Source organism: Phallusia mammillata, chromosome 3 (genome assembly GCF_965637545.1).
Source record: "Phallusia mammillata chromosome 3, kaPhaMamm4.hap1.1, whole genome shotgun sequence".
Lineage (NCBI taxonomy): Eukaryota > Metazoa > Chordata > Ascidiacea > Phlebobranchia > Ascidiidae > Phallusia > Phallusia mammillata.
This window is the reverse complement of record NC_137254.1, coordinates 29,720,237-29,740,089: the sequence shown is the minus strand read 5'-3', so window position 1 is coordinate 29,740,089 and position 19,853 is coordinate 29,720,237. Positions and strand designations below refer to the sequence as shown.

Here is a 19,853-nt window from a genome sequence, read left to right as displayed (position 1 = left end):
AACAGAAAATCTAAAATGCCGGAGCAAAGTTCTGACGTAAACACTTTAAATATTTTTAAACTAACACTATAATATATTCAATTTTAATTCAACCACTTGCCAAGTTTAGTCTGACGAATAATGCTTCTCTGAAGATTGTAACTACAATATAAGTTGACTTTCATGTCTCAACTGGTCTCACAGTCTAACACAGTGGTTCTTAACCTTTTTGCTGAAATTAAACTTTTTGGAAATACTAAAGACTAAAGAGTCTGCTCTGCTTGCATTAGTCATTTATTGCATCACAATCAACAAAGGAAGGGCCTTTGTTCGCGCACAATAGCAAAGTCCTGAATGGTTCAGTCTGCTCTGTGATGTAACAGATTTGAATGTGCCTTGTAAACCTTGATGAAATCAATCTTAGTAACTTTCAACGGTTAATTCAAAGCCGGATTTGACCCTCGTGCCCGAGTCCGCTCTTTGAAAGCTTACACAATTTCCCTCCGAAAACATTAAATTTCCCACTAGTGGGAAATTTCCCACCGGTTAAGAACCACTGGTCTAACACAATATTAACTGTTCAGATCCAAAAGCATCCCATGCTGAATTTCAAGGCTTAACCAGGCAAACAGTAAATCATTTTTTATCTACAAACCACAAGGCTACTCTGAAAGTTAAAAAGATACGATACTGAAATTTTGATTGTTGGCTGGTTTCACTCAGGTCCGCAAGTCCATAACTTGGCAACCTGACTCTCAAGTCTCAAACAGTCACGCAGGCAAACGCAATCTAACTACGAGCCACAAGGACAGTAGAAACAATACCGGACAGCAAGCAGTGTTAAGCGTTGCCGGTTTACAGTGCGGTCGAAACGAACATCAATTAAGTTCGATGACAGTCGAGCTTGCAAAGCCACAGATTCAGCATTTGGTTAAGCTCATTTCCTGCTCGGTTGAGTCGCCACTGCATAACAACTAGACGAGCCTAAATGCACGCACGACAGCCAAGCCTTCACGTCACCCAAAATATTACGTCATATATCGTGTTTCCAACAGTTTTCCGTGAAGCTTGCAGCAAAATTTCAATATGTTGCCCTTGGGCGAAGAAGCGATCATTTACTGCTAACATTTCGCTTGGTTTAGTGCATGTTAGAAAACTTGGAGCCAAAATAACGAAACCCACCCACATAATAAAGTTACTTTTGCTTGTCAGGTTCTTCTGTCCAATAAACACCTAAGCTTATCTGCCTAACAAACACAGTAACATTGCGTATACAAACCGTTTCTCGTCCTAATTCCATTAAAATCCTTGCTTTTATGGCAATAACGGCAGCTATAGCAAACTTTGCCATAGAATGTATCCACTATAGTAAGTACAGGCTCTCTGGCAGTTTTGTTTTTCACCAAACTACTCACAAAAATACAAATTAAGCCATTTAGTTCGTAAGCTCAAATACGTTGCGGGCATAAGCAAATACAAAACCGTGTGATTAATCGAGTCACGAATCACTGGCAAATCTACGATATTTATATCATATGACTGACTGCACTGAGTAGTATTAATAACTGTACAGTTTTGTATTGCAGCGCTTTTGAAGGCGCGGTTATCCATACATCCTCAAATCAAGGAAATGAATGAGAGTGAAACGCCTTTGATTGCAGGCTGGCTGCAGGGCGAGGCTCAAATGTAAATATGACCTACAAACTGCGGTTCTTGAAAGGAATGAGCGCTAAAGAGTTTGTATAAACACAATTCACAGTGTTAAATCATCATGTGGAATTCATGAGAGTCATGAGAGTGTTAAATCATCTGTTTACTCATTGTATTAAATCGTGTAGCTTTAAGCAAACATTCACAATACAGTGAGTAATCATAGCTGTTTACACTAAATAACTGACAAAACCAGCTTATAAATTCACAGTTCAATATCTTTTGTCAGCTGCAAAAAAAACCTCCACTTCTCTTGAGCTAAACGATGTAGCTGCAGCGCGTTTATCCATCATCCATCCATTGTCTCTGCCACTATTTTGGGCCCCTATTGCGCTGGAAAGTTTCGCAGCTATTCCGGGTTTGGTGATTGTTCCAGTGCAATTGAGTCACTATGTTTTCTTCCATCCAGCGTGATAATCTCAAGTTAACACAACTGTGAAAATGCAAATCACTGATAGCAATGGTTAAGACGAAGGTGTGCTACTAAAAACACAGTCGTTTCCCCAACACATTTAAGCCAATATGCTCTGCTAAATAATTCATTCATGTTTCGTTTACCCATCCGCACTGGACACTGTAGACCGGCTATGGTCCCTGTGAAAGTTTCAAACAGCGACAGGACAAATGGGTTAAGACCATGAGAACACAATTAATTATTTACACTTCTGCGTCAACCTCATTACACAATGCAACGATTAGTCGGCTCGTTTAAGGCGACCTACATTAGCGTCAAATCCCCCAGTGCAGGGACCATGACAACGCTGACAGTATTTGTACAAAAGGAGCTGGAACCCCTTTATTTGGTTAATGATATTTGGGCAAAATATTCATTCCAGTTTAACAGTTCAAGTTTTACATCGAACGAAGATGTTTCTTTCTTGCTTGCTATCTAAATTTAGAAACATCCCTTGGACTTTTACATTAGGGTAAGTTTTGTTCTGCATGTGGCAAAAGTGTGCACAATTTGTCAAGGCCCAACGCTCCCTTATACGTTTGACCACACAAGCTCCATAACTCGAAAGACTTTAGACGTACAAAGATACAAAAGCTCTACCCAAGACAATGCTACAGGATTTTTTTCGCAGCACGTGTTGACCTTAATCTAGTCGTTCTACACATCGATCACGTAACATTGAGTGGTAAGCGTACCTCCCTATATTGTTAATACAATAGAAAGTCACAAGAGCGTTTAACGTAAACGACACTCTATAGAATTTACAAGGGCTATGAATGGACGTAGTATTCCTGAAACTGCGTTCAGTTTACATTTCAACTGGAACAAGAAACCACTTTAAAACACTTCACCGTCGGCACAAAGTTATTGAATTGAAACTCGCAACATTTGAATTGATTTAGAGGCAAATCAATACACTGGTCGGCAATACGGTTTGCATAAACTGTGGGCCTTTCAAGTTATGATACCAGGTTTAAAAATGGACAAAACAGCCTCATTTGCACAAAGGGGCAATGACTCTAACCTAACATATAACCTTTTTCAAACTTAATTTTAACTGCATAAACGGTACAGATGCAGCGAATTTGGCTGTAATTCACCAATCGTGTCCTTCATGACTGGTCTGTATCAAACATACTCAGCTATTTCCGGGTCGACAACTGTTACAGTGCAATTATTCAGCTACTGGCACTTTATCCCAGCTTGAATATTTTCACAATGGGTTGGCCCCTCTGGCCAATTCAAGTCCACGTGATAGATATTATGCAAAACAAAACCGAAACGTCGGTCTCATGGGGTGTTTTTTGTTGTAAAGATTATTGCAATTTAGTTTGAATCAATCAATATTGCACTGCAGATAAAATGTTTGTGGCAAACGGCAAAGTTTGGACAAAGTGAACAACTTGGATGAGCAGTTTTCCCTTTCAAGTCTTGCCTTTTTTCCTTCACTTATCTGCTTGTGATTATTTACTCCCAGCAAATAAGATTATCTGCCAATTACACAGTAAATCGGCTTGACAGTTTTAAAATGCTAGTCTTGACCAAATCCGGCATATTCGTAAGCGTTGTTCATTGGACATTATATGAATTATTTAAATAGCATACACTGGTGACAACTGACAAGGATAATAATACTGAATAGCAAAAAGAATAGTTCCCCCTGGGCGCTGTACAAAGTTTCGGCTCTCTTTAAACTCACAAATTCCCCTCGTTTAAACAAACAAGTGACGTCAGACCAGCGTGTCGTCGTTCCATTTACAAACCGACTTTTGACAAACTTTGAAAATCAACAGACAGCTAGTTTCTGGCCTCACACATTTTAAAACAGAAAAAATAGGGAAACTCAAGTCCTACTGATAGCTCCAAATTAACTTCTCTACTTTTTTGCTTATCTACTGATTGAATATAACAATTAGCAGTTAAAAAGCATCATGCCTTGTTTAAAAATAATACCAATGTAAGTCTGAACTAACTTCTGCTGTGGTCTTTTTTGCTTGCCCACTGACACAAGTTAGCGAATAGCAATTAGCAATCACAGCCAAAACTGAATACAAAACGCTTGGAATGCGACCTAATACCGGAAGCACAAAACGTCTACGACATTCAATTCCGTCCAAAGCAGACAGTCGAGACTAGAGAGACCAATGAACCGTGGTATTACTGGGTATAAAAGCTTCAACAATGTGCCAATGCGCAAACAATAAAACGGTTGAATGTAATTTCTATTCTCGTGTTCATTTTATGGCTGACAGCTCAAGCAGCAAAAAGTCATCACATGCTATATTACGTCATAGTCGACAAGAAGACGACTGTATCAAAACAACAAGTATGACTAACTGCAGTTATTTTTGTATTAAAATCGAAAAAAAACGTCTGAATATGACTTAAAATTCTACATATAACTTAATTAACTCGTATTTGGGTAATCACAAAGACACAAACATATCTACAATTAAGGTTGGTAAAATTTCAAACAGTAAACAACAGTAAAATTGCCTTTACAACCTATTGACTTAAAATCGCAACTAAAACATTGCCAAGCTAAGTATGATTTCACTAATCGCAAGTCTATGCTACTAAACCAACCCTTAAAAGTCTTGTTTTACTCCACCCCCAAGCTATAAGATACTTAACTCTTTACAAATCTATCACCATAACAAGGCATCTCTGCAGCAACACCAAACTCACGTCATTGCCTTACAAACTATGCCTTGTATGCGTTTACGCCCCGCGGCAGCCGCGCAACAACTATCTCATTCAATTTTGCTCCAAACAAGGGCAAATCGTTCGCGTCGCTTTTTCCCTCTCAAACGCACCGGAATGCCGGCATTCAGTCAAGCATGTCGAAAGCACGGCCTGTTCAACAGCGCCAGGTAGTGTTAGCATGGAAATGATTTTAGCGCAAGCACAACGCCACTAGGTGTTAATAAAACAACGCAGTTATAAGTTAAAACAAGGCGCCTGACCCACACACAGACGTAACGAACTAATCGAAATTTGTCCTCGGGAGCGTCCTAGATTCGAATTCCGTAAAAAGGCTCTGGTCTAACCACAGGTAGGTTTTGAAATCTATTCTTAAGAAGTGCGAAAGTATATCAGGGGTCAAAAATACTAAAAAATGGAAAGCAAGTGAAGGTTTCTTGTCCGTTTGTTTAAACCTTCTGTTAATTTTACTACCATAACCTGACGCCGATAAAAGAAATCCTATAGCTGGACAATTTCATTAGGATGTTTGCCAGGCTGTGCAAGGGTGACAACCAATAAAGCACAGTAGAGTAAAGGGTAACTATGGCGGATAGACGGAGTAGTTGCTGAAGGCGCTGTTCACCAAATTGCGCAAGATTGGCACCCAATAAAGCACAACGCAGTAAGGGGTAACGATAGCGGGAATAGACTTTGAATGCGTAGCACTTACTACAAGGCTCGACTTCGTATTCACCTGTGCGTGTTGTGTTATATATCAATCCAAGTAATCCCAAAGTGGTCGGAAAGGATCAGAGAAACTTCTAACAAAGGCAAATTTGTCACCAAACCAGATGTAGACAAAATCACACCTATGCAAAACGTTTTAATGTTCCCACAACTACATCTCTGTAACCTTTAGCCATTAAGAAGAGCATAGGTCGTTTATGGAACAAATTACGGCAGCAACAGAGTGATAAAAAATTTGAAACAAAAATAGGAATAATTGTTTCGTCGTTTCATATTCCGATGTCTAAGATTGGAACCAATTCAATTTGAACAAGACTTATCTTTTTAATCTGGTTTTGCAATTTCTATTTTTCTGGTTGAATAAATTGAAGTAAAAATATACAAGCGTAACTTTTTTTGTAAATGATTCTATTTGAATAAGGGACTATTGATGTCATGTTAAGGCGAAAACTATTTTCCAAAGTTTTTGCATGTTTGGTTTCTTGGATATGGGTTTTCATATTAAGTACTTTGTAAAGATTCTGAGCTTTTAACAAATATTTCAACGCTCGGTGTTGTAAAAAACAAAACAGCGATTGTCGAAACGCACAAGGTTTCAGTTTTATTTTGGATTTTGCTAATATTATAAACTCCGTGTCAAGTGTTCGAAAATAAGATTAGTTTTTCGGCGCTTGTTTGCAAACAGAAATCTCTTGGTCCAGCAAAAGGTGCAAAAGCTGATCCTTAAAACAAATCGCGCAGCAACAGACGAAGAAAGATGATGATTTGGGAGCTAGAATCGAATAGAATACGAAGGCGTTGCCAAAAGACCTAAAGAAAAAGCGAATGACTTTGTATGTTATATTTTGTTTGGCGAGTTAACGACGTTTAAGGTTTAAAAACGTCGCCTCTTTGTTTAGAGTTGTTTTTTGTTTTTGTAACCAGGAAGTTCTAGGCAACAACAAAATAAACACTGAAGGAAGTTGAGGATGTTGAATGAGTAATGAACATCACATCGAACATCAAAACAGACGTGATGCTTTCAGCGTGCTACAGGCACCTGCTTAAAGATTAGAGGCTCAAACATTCGTTATAGCACAGCGTTTTTGTTGCATTGTGACGTGCTTGCGTTTAATTCTTTTTTTCCCTTTGTCGTGCACTGTACTGTGTTAGTTACCATGATGAAGGCGACCCGTATAAAATACAATTGCCAGAAGAGCCTTATATAGTTGATATTATGCCTGGCAGCGAAAGCTTGCATGTTGAATGAGTGATGTCAAGAATGTTTTAACCAGCATCAATAAGGCGAGCCTTAGAGATCCAACAACTTTAATAGTGAGTGTGCCCCAAGTGTGCAAACTTTCTGTTGAATAAACTTTGCTAAGTTCAGGAGCTCACATGTAAGTAAGTAATGAAATTTCAATGCGATTTTCTTCACAAAGCCATCAGTACAATATCCTTTGAAAATGTAGATGATTAATTAAACGTTCATTACATTATTGTTTGCTGCTTTCAACTAAAAAAATTGGACTTGGTGATGCATTTAAATACTGAGACAATTTGGCTTTGAAACGTTTCTGTGGTGTATTCTATCGCCAGATGCTTTGAGCACATGCTTACTTTGATTAATGGATATTCCTACAATAAACATAGCTGTCTGTAAACCAATTCAAGTTGTCTGCGTTTAGTTGATCAGAACAACCGACAGATTTGAGGTTTAAAAGTTATTTTGTTTGTTTTACAGGGCCGCTGTCCAGTATTTAGTTGTAAAAGGTACAGGTTGTGTGTTTCTACAAGCAACGCAAAGTAAACAAACATGTCGACGACTTTACCTGACCTACAAGGTACAACTCCAGCACCTAGAAATGTGAGTGCAGTGGAGTCTGTCGATTTTATGAAGTTTCTGATGCTACCGTTGTTCGGCATCGTGTGCATCGTTGGACTTTTGGGAAACGCCTTGATCATGTACATCATGCAGTTTAAGGTAATACCCTACATTACGTTTGCATTTGTCCAAAGCATGAAATGTAGTGCAAGCCAATAGTTGGTTGTCAGTGTTTAAAGAATAATTGTACATTTTGCGTATCATTATGCTCAGTGTACGAAATCCGCATTAAAAGGCACAGTGTATAAATATGTATACACATGTCAGTCAACAACGCAAAAGCAACCAAAACGGATATAGCAAATGTTGCTTAAGTCAATCTCTTAAGAGGTACATAATCCCCACATGCATTATGTTGTCGACATTATGCTAAAGAGACCATAATTTATTTGAGCCTTTTGTGGTTAAAAATATTGCATTTCACAAGGTCTGATGTCCAGAATAATGAAAATTGTTACATAAAATTTTAAGAAGAAAAAATTAAATAGTTCACTGATAACAAGAACATTTGTTTAAGTAATAATATGACCACGTTTGATGCTACTTGAAAGAAAAAAAGGCTGTCCGTGTGTGTGATTTTTTGTTGGTGACTTGAAAAATATATAGCGGAGTTATAACCATACAAACACATTAGTATTTGTAATTATAACAAAGTGGACAGGACTGTGGAGTAGAATCAAACGTAGCCAGGAATCATACCTATATTGTTTGTTTTTTATTATAATCAGAATTTATTTTTTTTACCTAAAGTCATATTGCGATACTTTACTGTTACCACCATCTTTTCCAAACAACGTTGTGCAACACACGAGGTGATATTTTAATTCAAATAAATCTTGTGTATTGGCCTTCGTACACACAGTAAGACATTCCCTGCCTAATGACGAAGCAATAATTTTGGAAAATCAGCTTACGTAGCCTTAGTTTTTGGCAATAAAAACGTTAATGAACAAATCTTCACTCGACAGATTCGCCAGAAAAGCATCACAGATATTTACGTCACGAACCTGGCGGTCGCAGATTTTATATTTCTGTTCATGCTCCCGTTTTGGGCCATCGAAATGGGAATGAACGGAAGGTCTGGTAACAGTTGCCTGATATTTGTTGTATGTCAATATTTTTTCACTCTGAACAAAACCAATTCGTTTTTTGAGCTCTTTTGTTTTTGTTTGTTTGATTTTAATCCTCTATGTCCGGGCAACGCCTGAACACGTCACTTAGTCCACCGTCGACCTGCCTCTTTTATTGCAAGGCCAATAAATCATTTTTTTGAAGTTTTCGACTTCGCGAGATGTGACTTTATAAGATAGTTCAATCTATCAGGTTCCACTGGGTTCTCAGGGAAACACAAGTGGCCCAGATGGGATTATAACCAACAACCTAGTTACTTTTACGTGTATATCATTCTTGCAGGCTATGTAAAGCTCTCACTTTAAACGTATCGCATTGAGTTCGAACATTAAATGAACCGACAGGTCTTGTTTCAAAGCAATACGTTGCGTTAAAAAGTTTGTATCTTGTGCATAGATTGCCTATATACTTCGTATTATAAAGCGGTACATTTTGTTTTGATGTTACTTAATAACATGTTGTGCATTGTTCAGTGTATTTTTGTATACCCTGATCGTTAAATTAAAAGTGTCTCTTAACGTGGGAAAAATGCCTTCACGCTATTTTCACAAGCTATTACATTCAAACTTCGATACTATGCCACCCTTTGGGACCGAGAGAAAGTGGCATAGTAGCGAGGGTGGCATAATAGCGAGAGTCGGTTGTAAACATAGCCTTGTGACGTGACAGCAATGTACTGTAATGCCACGTTGTACCATTATAATTCATTACAGTATACAGTATAAAGTACAGTATAAAGTAGAATTTATTACAAAAAAAAAACGAATAGATCGTGCCTAGAACAAACAAGATCTGTTAGTTTTGCCGTGACACAAGCACAGAACGGCGTTTACATAACTCGCTGCAAAGCCGTGAAACCTCTTAACATGGCCACGTTTGTTTATTCAACGATTTGTTTTTCGTGTTTTCTCTGTTTTATCATGAGCTCAAACCGAAAGTTGTCAAAAGGCCCAATTTTTCAATCCATAACCAGACCGTTAATACAGTAATACTGTTCTCTCATGTGTCATAGTATCAAGGGTAAGGGGTGGCATAGTAAATATATTTTCTATTGAATTTAGTTGGTGACGATCAAAAGTGGTATAGTAGCGAGGGTGGCATAGTATCAAAGTTTGACTGTATGTTCATTCAGGTGGATATTCGGCCGAGTTTTGTGCAAGTCAACAAGCGGAAGCACATACGTGTACATGTACGCCAGTGTGTTCTTCCTCGCTGCAATGTCAGTGGACAGATTATTTGCAGTGGTGTTTTACGGACACAGTCAAAAACTGAGGTAAGCGATTTTTAAATTCTTTTTTCTTAACTTTGTCAGATTTAGTGTTGCAAATCGGCCCGGACTTTTATGAGTTTTGATTAAAGCGGCTTGAATCGGGACCGACTTTATACACGCCTATTTCGTGCCAAAATTTTACCAATTTTTGGGACTCATTTAAAAAATAATCTGATTAAGGTCAGGATTCAGGCTGTTTTTTCCGGTTTGAGCCGGGTTTGGGCTCCGATACCCACTTGCAAATCGGGTCAGATTCGTTACTATCCGTTGCTTGTGGATGAAAATTGATATACCTAACAGTCAAGTCTGTATCTAAATAAGATACCGCCAATACTGTAAAGAGTAATATCCCGTAAATTAAAGAACGAGTGACCTACACTTTAACTTTTTGCCAAATAATTAGGTAATTCTAAGCATTTGTTCTGGTAATATTTCAATACGAAAGACTTCGCTCAATTTTTGAATTCAAAATCATTCGACACTGCTCGTATTTTCATCATTTTTTTACAAACAACCTTTAATGAGTATTTATTATGATTAACAACACAATGCCGTCAGACTAATAAAGTCATGTTTTATTTTTTCAACATCCATGCCAAATAACGCGACTTATTAGGGTCCGAGTAATATAACTGGCCTTTAAATATTTAATGTATGAAATGAGTCCAAACGGAAAAATTAAACCAATATTTTTATTGCTAGATTTATGTGGCCCTCATTCAGATATTTCGAAAGGTAGTATTGGATTACAATTTGGGTTTCATATTAAATACAATAAAAATAGCTTTTCTTCCATAAGCAACTAATATTACAATGCATGCCCTATGGCCGGTCGAAAAGCCATAAGCCTTTAAATATCCCCTGATAAAATTGCTTTGCAGATATAAAGCCCTACGAAAACGAGCGGAAATAAAACTACACCGAAAATAGTTAGGATGATTTGGATTATATTTATTTTTTAGTCATCCTATGTTCTTACTGGGAGAGAAACTCCTAAATGTGGTATCCTAATGGGTTCGCCTGTGACCTGAATGAGTTTTGCAAGACTGTTGGATTATATGGTTCCGTTTGAAAGTATATAGAGTGTAGTGATGTACCGAATATGCGGTTTCGGACCAAACCCATATTGGGCGAATCAAGCATCACTATTTTTACTAGTTTAGGGAATGGGTGAACTTAAAGCTGTAGATATGCAAGTGGAATCTTGGTACATGGCCAATCCGAAAAGTTATTGATTCGATCCGTGTCCAATACTGTCCATGTTTAAAGTTCCAAATGTTGGCTTCGGTTATAGAAATGTTTTGTTCGTTTTTAGGACCCGCAACGGCGCTGTGATCGGGTCAGTGGCGATCTGGGTCTTTTCAATTATCATTAGCTCAGAGGCATTCTATTTTCGCGATCTACAGCACAACAACCAAACAGGTAATGTTTTTCAATACTTAACATGTTGTTTAAAACCAACGGATTTTCCACCACGAGTCTCGACACCCTTCGGGTTTCAGCCAAACGTTTCTTGAGTTAACATGTGTTTTTTTCAGCCAGGCAAAAGACATACCGTAATCTAAAGACTACATATTCATACATTTATAACTGGAATCGACTCTTAAGCGTTCAAACACAGGCTTCTGTCGTAAATCTTACATCAGGCTAGATTTTTCTAGGTTATGTTTTAGGACAGCGTGGTCCAACTGCAGGCCCGAGATAATTTTGTTGACCCGCGAAAGTCCCAACATTTTAATGACAACTATAAGTTTTGTTTTCAATAATTCTATCTTTTCAAAATGTGAGGATTACCACATACTAAATACTGCTAAATCTCCTATTGTGACGCATGACAAGGCATTGTTATGCAATAAAGGGTTCTGTTTCTATAAACCGTTCAGAGGCATTTTTGCGCTAGAGTGGAAACTGTGTTTAAAATGTTTTTGACAGCTTCTACTCAGAAAAACTATAAAATATAAAAATAAACTTATCTTTTGATAAAAAAGATGTATAGTTACCCTAGAGTTTGACCCAGAAAAAAAGTCTTTCCAGCAAAAATTTAAACCTTGGCCCGCGTAGTAAGTTAACGATTTTGAATGGCCCGCAACAAAATAAAGTTGGACCACACTGTTTTAGGACACGAAAACTCTTGGAAGATCGGCATGACTTGCTACAACGCCTTCAATAGGAATGGTTTACTATGATTTATTGAGAAGGGATTCGGGTTTTCGACCCCCATGGTTTTTTTTCTGATGTCGTTTGATTTTGTAACTTGCTTTGTAACATTAAACATTTGTAGGTTTGTGTCACAACTTTTCTTAAGACTGATTACCATGCTCTGGGTTAGTAGAAAATAAAGGTTTAGTTTTACGCACCCGTTTTATGAGCATAACAACGTATAAAAGACTCAGTAACAAATATGAATTGCCCTAAAACACTCGCATTATATTCTCACAAAGAAGTAGAAAATAAATGTTTAGTTTTAAGAAAGAATACAAGCGTCTGATTGGTTGATTTATAAGTTTGCAGACAAGTTACAAAAACATATACTTGTCCAAGACAAAGAAAAAGGAGCAACGTTTAAGTTGGAAAGGGCCAACGTTTGTTAATCATTTGTACAGTTTTCCCCATTGCGCACAAAATTGGTTACTATTTTGTATAGTTATTGTGGCTCTTTTAAGATTGTATTTAACATGATTAATATTAACATTGCAATGCAGGCATCAGTCGATGTACGTGGATGTTTATGGACGGCAACCCTTCCCACCGACAATGGTTCATAATTCATTCTTTTACCAGGTACACTAAACCTTCATTCATTTCAGTGTTTCTTAATCTTCGATTAAGAGTTAAAAACAAATACAAAGCAGTGTGATTCATATGTCGTGAGATGGTTGCAGAATCACGAAAATCTTTCACCAACTCATATGAGTCTGCGGCCTCGGGTTGATTTATTTGTCATGAGGTGATGGCGCACTCACGAAAACCTTTCACGAACTCATATGGGTTTACGGCCTCGGGTTGATTTATTTGCCATGAGGTGATCGCGAACTCACGAAAACCTTTCACGAACTCATATGGGTCTGCGGCCTCGGGTTGATTTATTTGTCATGAGGTGATGGCGCACTCACGAAAACCTTTCACGAACTCATATGGGTTTACGGCCTCGGGTTGATTTATTTGCCATGAGGTGATCGCGAACTCACAAAAACCTTTCACGAACTCATGTGGGTTTACGGCTTAGGGTTGATTTATTTGTCATGAGGTGATGGCGCACTCACGAAAACCTTTCACGAACTCATATGGGTTTACGGCCTCGGGTTGATTTATTTGCCATGAGGTGATCGCGAACTCTCGAAAACCTTTCACGAACTCATATGAGTCTGCGGACTAGGGTTGACTTCACACTAGGCCACATTTCTACCACAGTTTTACCAACTTTCAGGCCTAAATCTAGATTGGTTTTCAGGCCAGGTTTTGGGCTTGTACTTTTGGCTTTGGGCCCAACTCAGGATCCGCTTATAACCATGAAGTAAAGACTACAGGCTATAAAATGCAACGTTTTTTTACGGGCCTAATTCAGGCTTTTTTCGGTCTTTCAGGTTCTGGCCTGCTTGCAACTCTGAAGTAGAGACTGTATGATATACAACACAACGTTTAATTTTTGCAGGTCTATAATTGGGTTTGCTCTTCCGTTTCTCATAATTGCTGCTTGTTACTCTGCAATTATTATCTTCCTGAAATCCCGAAAAACGAGTGGACAATTGACAAGCAAACGTCAGGTAAGTTATACGTTAAAGGTTTAAACTTTGGGATAAGGAACGAAGGTAAGCATGGATTGAAGTGATATCATGTATAAATGATGAAAATCATGAAAGTCTGCTCGAGTGTTATTTAATTCGGCCTGTTTGTAAATTCGTACTCATTTTGTACAAAATTCAAGTAGAAACACCCAGTTTATTTGCTTGGTTATTAAGACTTTAACTAACCTTTTGCCCGTAGATGTAAGTTCATAAAAGTCATTCGTCTTTATTTAAATTAAAAGATACGTTTAATTTGCTTTGACAACATTATTAGTATTAGTGTTTACATGCGCTTATTTTATGCTTGCTTATCGGTACTGGTGCTGTCAAAATTTCTTAAAATATCAGAGAGGAATGACTTGATGTTTTTTTTATGGGCTTGGACTCTCACGTAGTTTTAACACAAACAATGTATTCGTGTGTTTTGTACTGGTACTTATCTTTTTTGTTCAGGACCGAGTCACTACATTGGTGATGGTTGTTATACTGGTTTTCCTAATTTGCTGGCTTCCAAATCAAATATCCAACGCCCTTTATGCCTTGCAAGGTCTAGAAGTGATAAGTAAGTAGATTTCAGAAGGGATGTTTACTTGCTAATTTGCATGAAGAATCTTGAGAAGCGGATTTAATGAGTGAAAGAAGAGAACAATTTTGGCAATACAAGAAAGATGTGGTGCAAATTACATGAAAACAGTTGCTAACAATCAGAGCCTACCTTAAGTGTGTATCCTAAGTTGGGGGGTTTTATCAGTCAAGTGTCAAATAAGGCCTAGTCAAGTCAAGTGAGTTGGGGTTTAAATCCCAAGTCAAGTCTGAGTAGGTGTTTGGGTCTAACGTCAAGTCCAGTTAAATCAAATCATTAAAAACGTCTCCCCAACACTGCGTCCAGATTGTTAAAATAAAATTGTGTAGATTGACATTATCTATTTTCACTCGATTGTAACCGATTATGTTATGAACGATATCACTCGGTTATGATCTATAGTTCAGAGAGGTTCTCTGCTGGACGTGGGATTCTTTGGAAGTAAATACAAGCAATCAGTAAACTTTAGCGGGATTAGCGTGTTAATTAATCTTTAAGGTACATTTAAATCTTGAAAATGTGCCAAAAGGTAAGGGAGAGCAAAAATGTGAAACTGTGCATAAGTTTAGAAGGAAATATAAGAAAGCAAAAGCCTTCACTTCACATGAATTACTGTGTTTAAAACTAAAAAAAATAAATTGTTTGACAAAGTCTGCCAAATGGGTAAACAAAAGCAAAATAGTTGAGCTCCTAAACACTAGTTCAACAGTCCATTCTAATACCCTTTTCTGGCTTAAACTCTTGCTGTTCCCTTCACAGATGTTCCAGCCGTTCTATCTGCGACCCACTACTATATTCACATGTTTAGTACATGCCTGGCGTGGAGCCACAGCTGCGTCAACCCGATTCTATACGCTTTCATGCGAGAAGACCTCAAACTGAAGGTAACGAATCAATCTTGTCACGTTATTGAACGGTGTGTTGGTGGATTGGAGAATGGGATACCATGTTTCCGTCAGGGTGAAGAAAGGTTCTAGCGTGGCTAAATCCAAAACATATTAATCTTAGAATTTAAATAGTAGAATTTACGCAAATGAATGAATTGATTTTTAATGGTTTAATCCTTTTACCCTTAAAAGCGCTTGGTTCTAACCACGTTGCTGTTTAAATTGCAAAACAAATTTAGCAAGGACAATTTTTTGATAGTTACAAGATGCCTTACATTTTGGCTTTACTTGATATTTTACATTCTGCTCCAAACAAGGCCATTCGCCACACATTTTAGTTTTTGTGGTGCAAATTACTTTATACAACCTCTATAGAAAAGGACATAAAATGGTTTTAGTTTCGAAGTTAAAAAAATCGTGCTGGGTTTAGGCACAATCAAAACGTCAATTTCCTAAAACTATTTTCAAACTCAATTAAACCTATAGAAGCCTACAACAACAAAAGATCGATCAAAAGAGTTCAATTTGGCATTAAGCTTGCTACAAAGAAGCGACAATACGCTGAATAGGGATTTTAAATTTTAAATAAAAGAAATACAATGAAATTTTGTGATGTTGTTCTCAAGTGTTTACTTATAGATGTACCTGATAAAATTATAATCGGATTTAAATTTTAGATGACCGAGGTTTTGCACTCGTTGATGTGTCATTGTTGTGGATCCGTCACGGCTGACCGATTCCTGAAGGCAAATAAAGCACCGAAAGGTGATTCATCGAAACCGAGAAAAGGTATTTGTCCGGTAAGTAGCCTACAAAAAATAGATGGATTTTCTTAACTGAAAATTTTTGGAGCTTGTTTAGAAGCCTAAAATTTAAGCAGAGTTTTCTGGTAACACCGTATGAACGAGTGTAAACTTATACAAATTAAAGAGATTATTTTTTAGTGTGCGTGGAAAATTATAAAGTTGGCCTACATGATTTTACCAATACGTATTAAACTAATAACAAGGCCATTGCATGGTTTAGTGCTGGGGAAAACGCAAGAGGACTTGTGATGAGGGCGAATTATTTGTGAATGAAGTAAGGGAAGCCCCCGAAAATCTGTTGCGTAAAGACAGGTAAATATGTCTGTATAACTTTTGTGCATATTTAATTGATCGCCAGCTCTTTAACTATAAAGTGGTAATTGGTTTTTAGTTTTGTTTGCATTTTTTTGTTCAGTGAAAAAAGAGACCAAGCTTCGTACAACGCACCACAAATTGTAGGGGTTGAAACTGAAACTACATTTCATACGAACAGAGAACAAGGTAAAGGAACATTCATACATCTATACAATAGGACACTAAAAAATCGAATAATTGTTTTAGGCTATATCACCCAAAAAATAAAAGTAGAAACGGTTTAAATGTCAAAAATGGCGATAGATAGTCCAAGAAAATTCTGTGTGAGCAAAATGTCTATTCAATCCAATAAGAGGAATTTATCTTGCTTTAAAGTTTTACTTACAATAGAAAATCCAACCACAAGAAACCCCTAAAATTTTGCATTGAAACATAGCATCCTGAACAAACTTTGTTCTTCGAAAGATTTCGTTAAATGCTTGAACCGTTAAAAGCTTTTCAAAACTGCAGAATTGTGTACAGTCACTGCCAAGACAAAATGTTCCGTAACAACTGAAAAGACAACTTTAAATCTGCAGGGCAGGCATGCTCGGAGTAAGGGTTTGAACATGTTACCTTATTTCGCAGGCAACACCTATATGACATCAGTTGTTCGATGACGAGATTGGATTATCGCGATTAAGTCTTCAAGGCAATCACAATTTGATCAATGTTTGTATACCGAAAAATCAAAAGTTTCACTTGAATTTGTTCGATATTTAGTTTTCGCCTTCACGTGCCTTACATAATGCAGTGAATTTGTCGAACGGACTGGGTTTTCGGGTCGGATTTGTCAAAATGTTTTTTGAAACAAATCAGGCTAGGCACTTGCTTCATTCTTACCATTTTTGCGTAATATTGTATTTTATTGCACAAGCGTGTATTCGCTCAGCGTGTATATTGATTTAATGCGCACAGATGTGCAATTCATCGGTCGTTATGTAGACCTGTCTGCGAAAATACTTCATAAATCAATTTTCGATCCAACATTTCGGCTTTAGACCGAGCACGAACCTAAAACATACAACCCGTTTACAACTCCGAACACGCTGTCCGGGGGACAGAACTGTATCTATTTATTGCGCCACAAAAAGCGGAAATCCGTAACTTCCGGTCTGGTATTAATGAGATTAACAATCATTTTGAGCACTTCACTTATGTTTTTAACTGTGCAATCATGTTTGCTGTGATCTTATAACACAGAGTTTTTGTGTTTTTATTTCGTGACTTTATGGTTCCATACAACGTGTGAAATAGCCAGTGTGGTTTCTAATTGGTGGCGTCAGATTCAGAAAAGGGAATAACCAGATGGGAATCCACCCAACAGACAATCACTTAATTTAAATCGAGCGTTTAAAAATCACAGACAAAAATGTTCCATTTAGTGAAACCAGTTGGTCCTAGCCTATAGTTTAAATGCGTAACAATTAGTATCTGACACCATGGCACAAATTAGGAACCGCTTTCAGCTGTGGCCAATGTTTTCGTAAGCTTACCGCTTGTAAGTTTTCTCAATGCTCTCACATTTTTTCACGCAATAGAAAGTCTGTGCTGCACAATAGTTGATTTTATACGTAGGGACCTTGTGTGTTTGTTGAGACACATAAAAATTATTGCTGCGCATTAGCGGGTGTGTGATCACAACATAAACATCTAATATTACCCACAGTGGTCATCAATGTCTCGAGGAGCTTGTGTGTATGTCCAGACACATGGAAATCTTTGATGTGCATAGACTGGTGTGTGGCCACAGCGTGCACATCTAATGTTGCCCACATTGGTCCTCAGTGTACTCGAAAAGTTTGTGTGCACGGCCAGACACATGAAACCGCAAACGAAATATTGTTGGAGTAGATATTATAACCGAAAAAGCTTTTCCCCTCTTTCTGAACCTTGGTAGAGTTGTGTGATTTATTATTCTATTACCGTGAGTCAAGTATCAAATCTACGGCAGTGAAGATACTTGTGTTCAACGACTGTGATTGGACAATTAAAGTCACGTGATAGAACCGATCCACCTATGAAAATCGCGGAAGATGCGTTTAAACGCTTTGTTAAACTCCTCGTTGGAGTAAGCGTATATGAAAGGGTTTAGAGCCGAATTTGCGTAGCCGAGCCAGTTTATGAATACTTTAGCGGTTGGTGGTAAAAAGCAAGAGCTGCAAAATGGAAAGATTACCCCCTTGAGGAAAAACGGAAGCCAAAAAATAATGAAAGCACCGATCTCCATTCCCACTGTCAAAATGATCTGAATCGGCAAAATGAGTTTCTAGCTAAAAATGATTGCAGTGCCAGAAAAAAATTGTCTCAAGAATGGTTGCTCCCAAAAAGGCAAATCGTTCGCGTCGCTTTTTCCCTCTCAAACGCACCAGGATTCCGGCATCGAGTCAAGCATGTCGAAAGCGCGCTCTGTTTAAGAGTGACAGGTAGTGGTAACGCGGAAATCATTTTAGCGCAAGCTCATCGGCACTAGATGTTGATAAAACAACGCGGTTATAACAAGGCGCCTGACCCATACACAGACACAAAAATAACTGATCGGAATTTGTCCTCGGGAGCGTCCTAGATTCGAACCCCGTAAAAAGGGTCTGCTAACTAGAGGTAGGTCTTTAAATCTATTCTTAAGAAGTACAGAATGGCTTTATCATCAGGGGTCGAAAAATATTAAAAATGGAAACCAAGTGAAGGTTTCTTGTCCATTTGTTTAAACCTTCTGGTAGTTCTACTATCATAACCTGGCGCCGATAAAAGAAATCGTATATTTTTGTGGTGCACATTTGAAGTGCAGCAGGTTGATACAACAAGTTTTGCTTGACAAAACACAAACCATGAATGTAGAAATACAACATACAGCTTCATAAAATTACATTTTGAAGTTAAGCATCTTTTTTAGAAAGTATTGTATTTATAATGACATAAGAACACAGATTGAATTGTGCATGACAAGTAGTTTAAGTAATATGTCAGGGAACAATGGCTGATATGTTGTTTTTAAGCAATGATGAGTATTTGTGATTGCATAAGAATGTTTACCAGGCTGTGCAAGGTTGACAACCAATAAAGCACAGTAGAGTAAAGGGTAACGGTGGCGGATAGGCATTGAAGGTGCTGCCAGTGCCCGTGTTGTGTTATATACCAATCAAAGCAACTATTTCTGTAATCTTTAACCTTTGTTAAGACCAAAATAGGCTTATGAAACAAATTAAGACTCTCAAAAATATTAAAATGAAAATTAGAAAAACCGAACCGTCGTTGCCTATTCCTGTGTCTAAAATTGCATTAAATTCAATTTGAACAAGATTTTTTGGAAAATGCTTTACGAAATACTTTGTCTAAGATTGCAGCCAAGTCAATTTGAACAAGAGTTATCTTTTAAATCAGGTTTTGCAATTTCTATGTTTAGATTTATTATAGGAGCAATGCGAACCAAATTAACAGCAGCGATTTCTGTGATTTAAAGAAAGCAACGCAAGAATTAAAAGGGCTTTAATGTGATTTAGATAATGCAGTGGGGTCAACGTAGGATTAATTTGAAGACAAGTAATTATCAGGCTGTGTCGCGCAACAAGATAGCTTCGGCGGTAAAATCAATGGTGTG

At 37.7% G+C, this 19,853-nt stretch overlaps 1 protein-coding gene across 2 annotated transcripts; it reads left to right on the top strand.

The window, feature by feature from the left end:
* Nucleotides 1-7,275: 7,275 nt before the first annotated feature.
* On the top strand, nucleotides 7,276-17,515 carry LOC145217608 (somatostatin receptor type 2-like). 2 transcript variants are annotated; one of them, XM_080084893.1, is made up of 12 exons: nucleotides 7,276-7,538; nucleotides 8,408-8,517; nucleotides 9,703-9,843; nucleotides 11,156-11,262; nucleotides 12,543-12,621; nucleotides 13,493-13,604; nucleotides 14,079-14,187; nucleotides 14,968-15,092; nucleotides 15,773-15,895; nucleotides 16,122-16,213; nucleotides 16,317-16,402; nucleotides 16,844-17,515. In XM_080084893.1, the coding sequence occupies exons 1-12, from the start codon at nucleotides 7,371-7,373 to the stop codon at nucleotides 16,873-16,875; spliced, it is 1,284 nt and encodes a 427-aa protein (XP_079941019.1). In that variant the 5' UTR covers nucleotides 7,276-7,370; the 3' UTR covers nucleotides 16,876-17,515. The 2 variants fall into 2 exon arrangements, with proteins under 2 accessions (XP_079941019.1, XP_079941020.1); XM_080084894.1 differs by lacking the exons at nucleotides 16,317-16,402; nucleotides 16,844-17,515 and having other exon boundaries at nucleotides 15,773-15,884; nucleotides 16,122-16,207.
* Nucleotides 17,516-19,853: the final 2,338 nt, after the last annotated feature.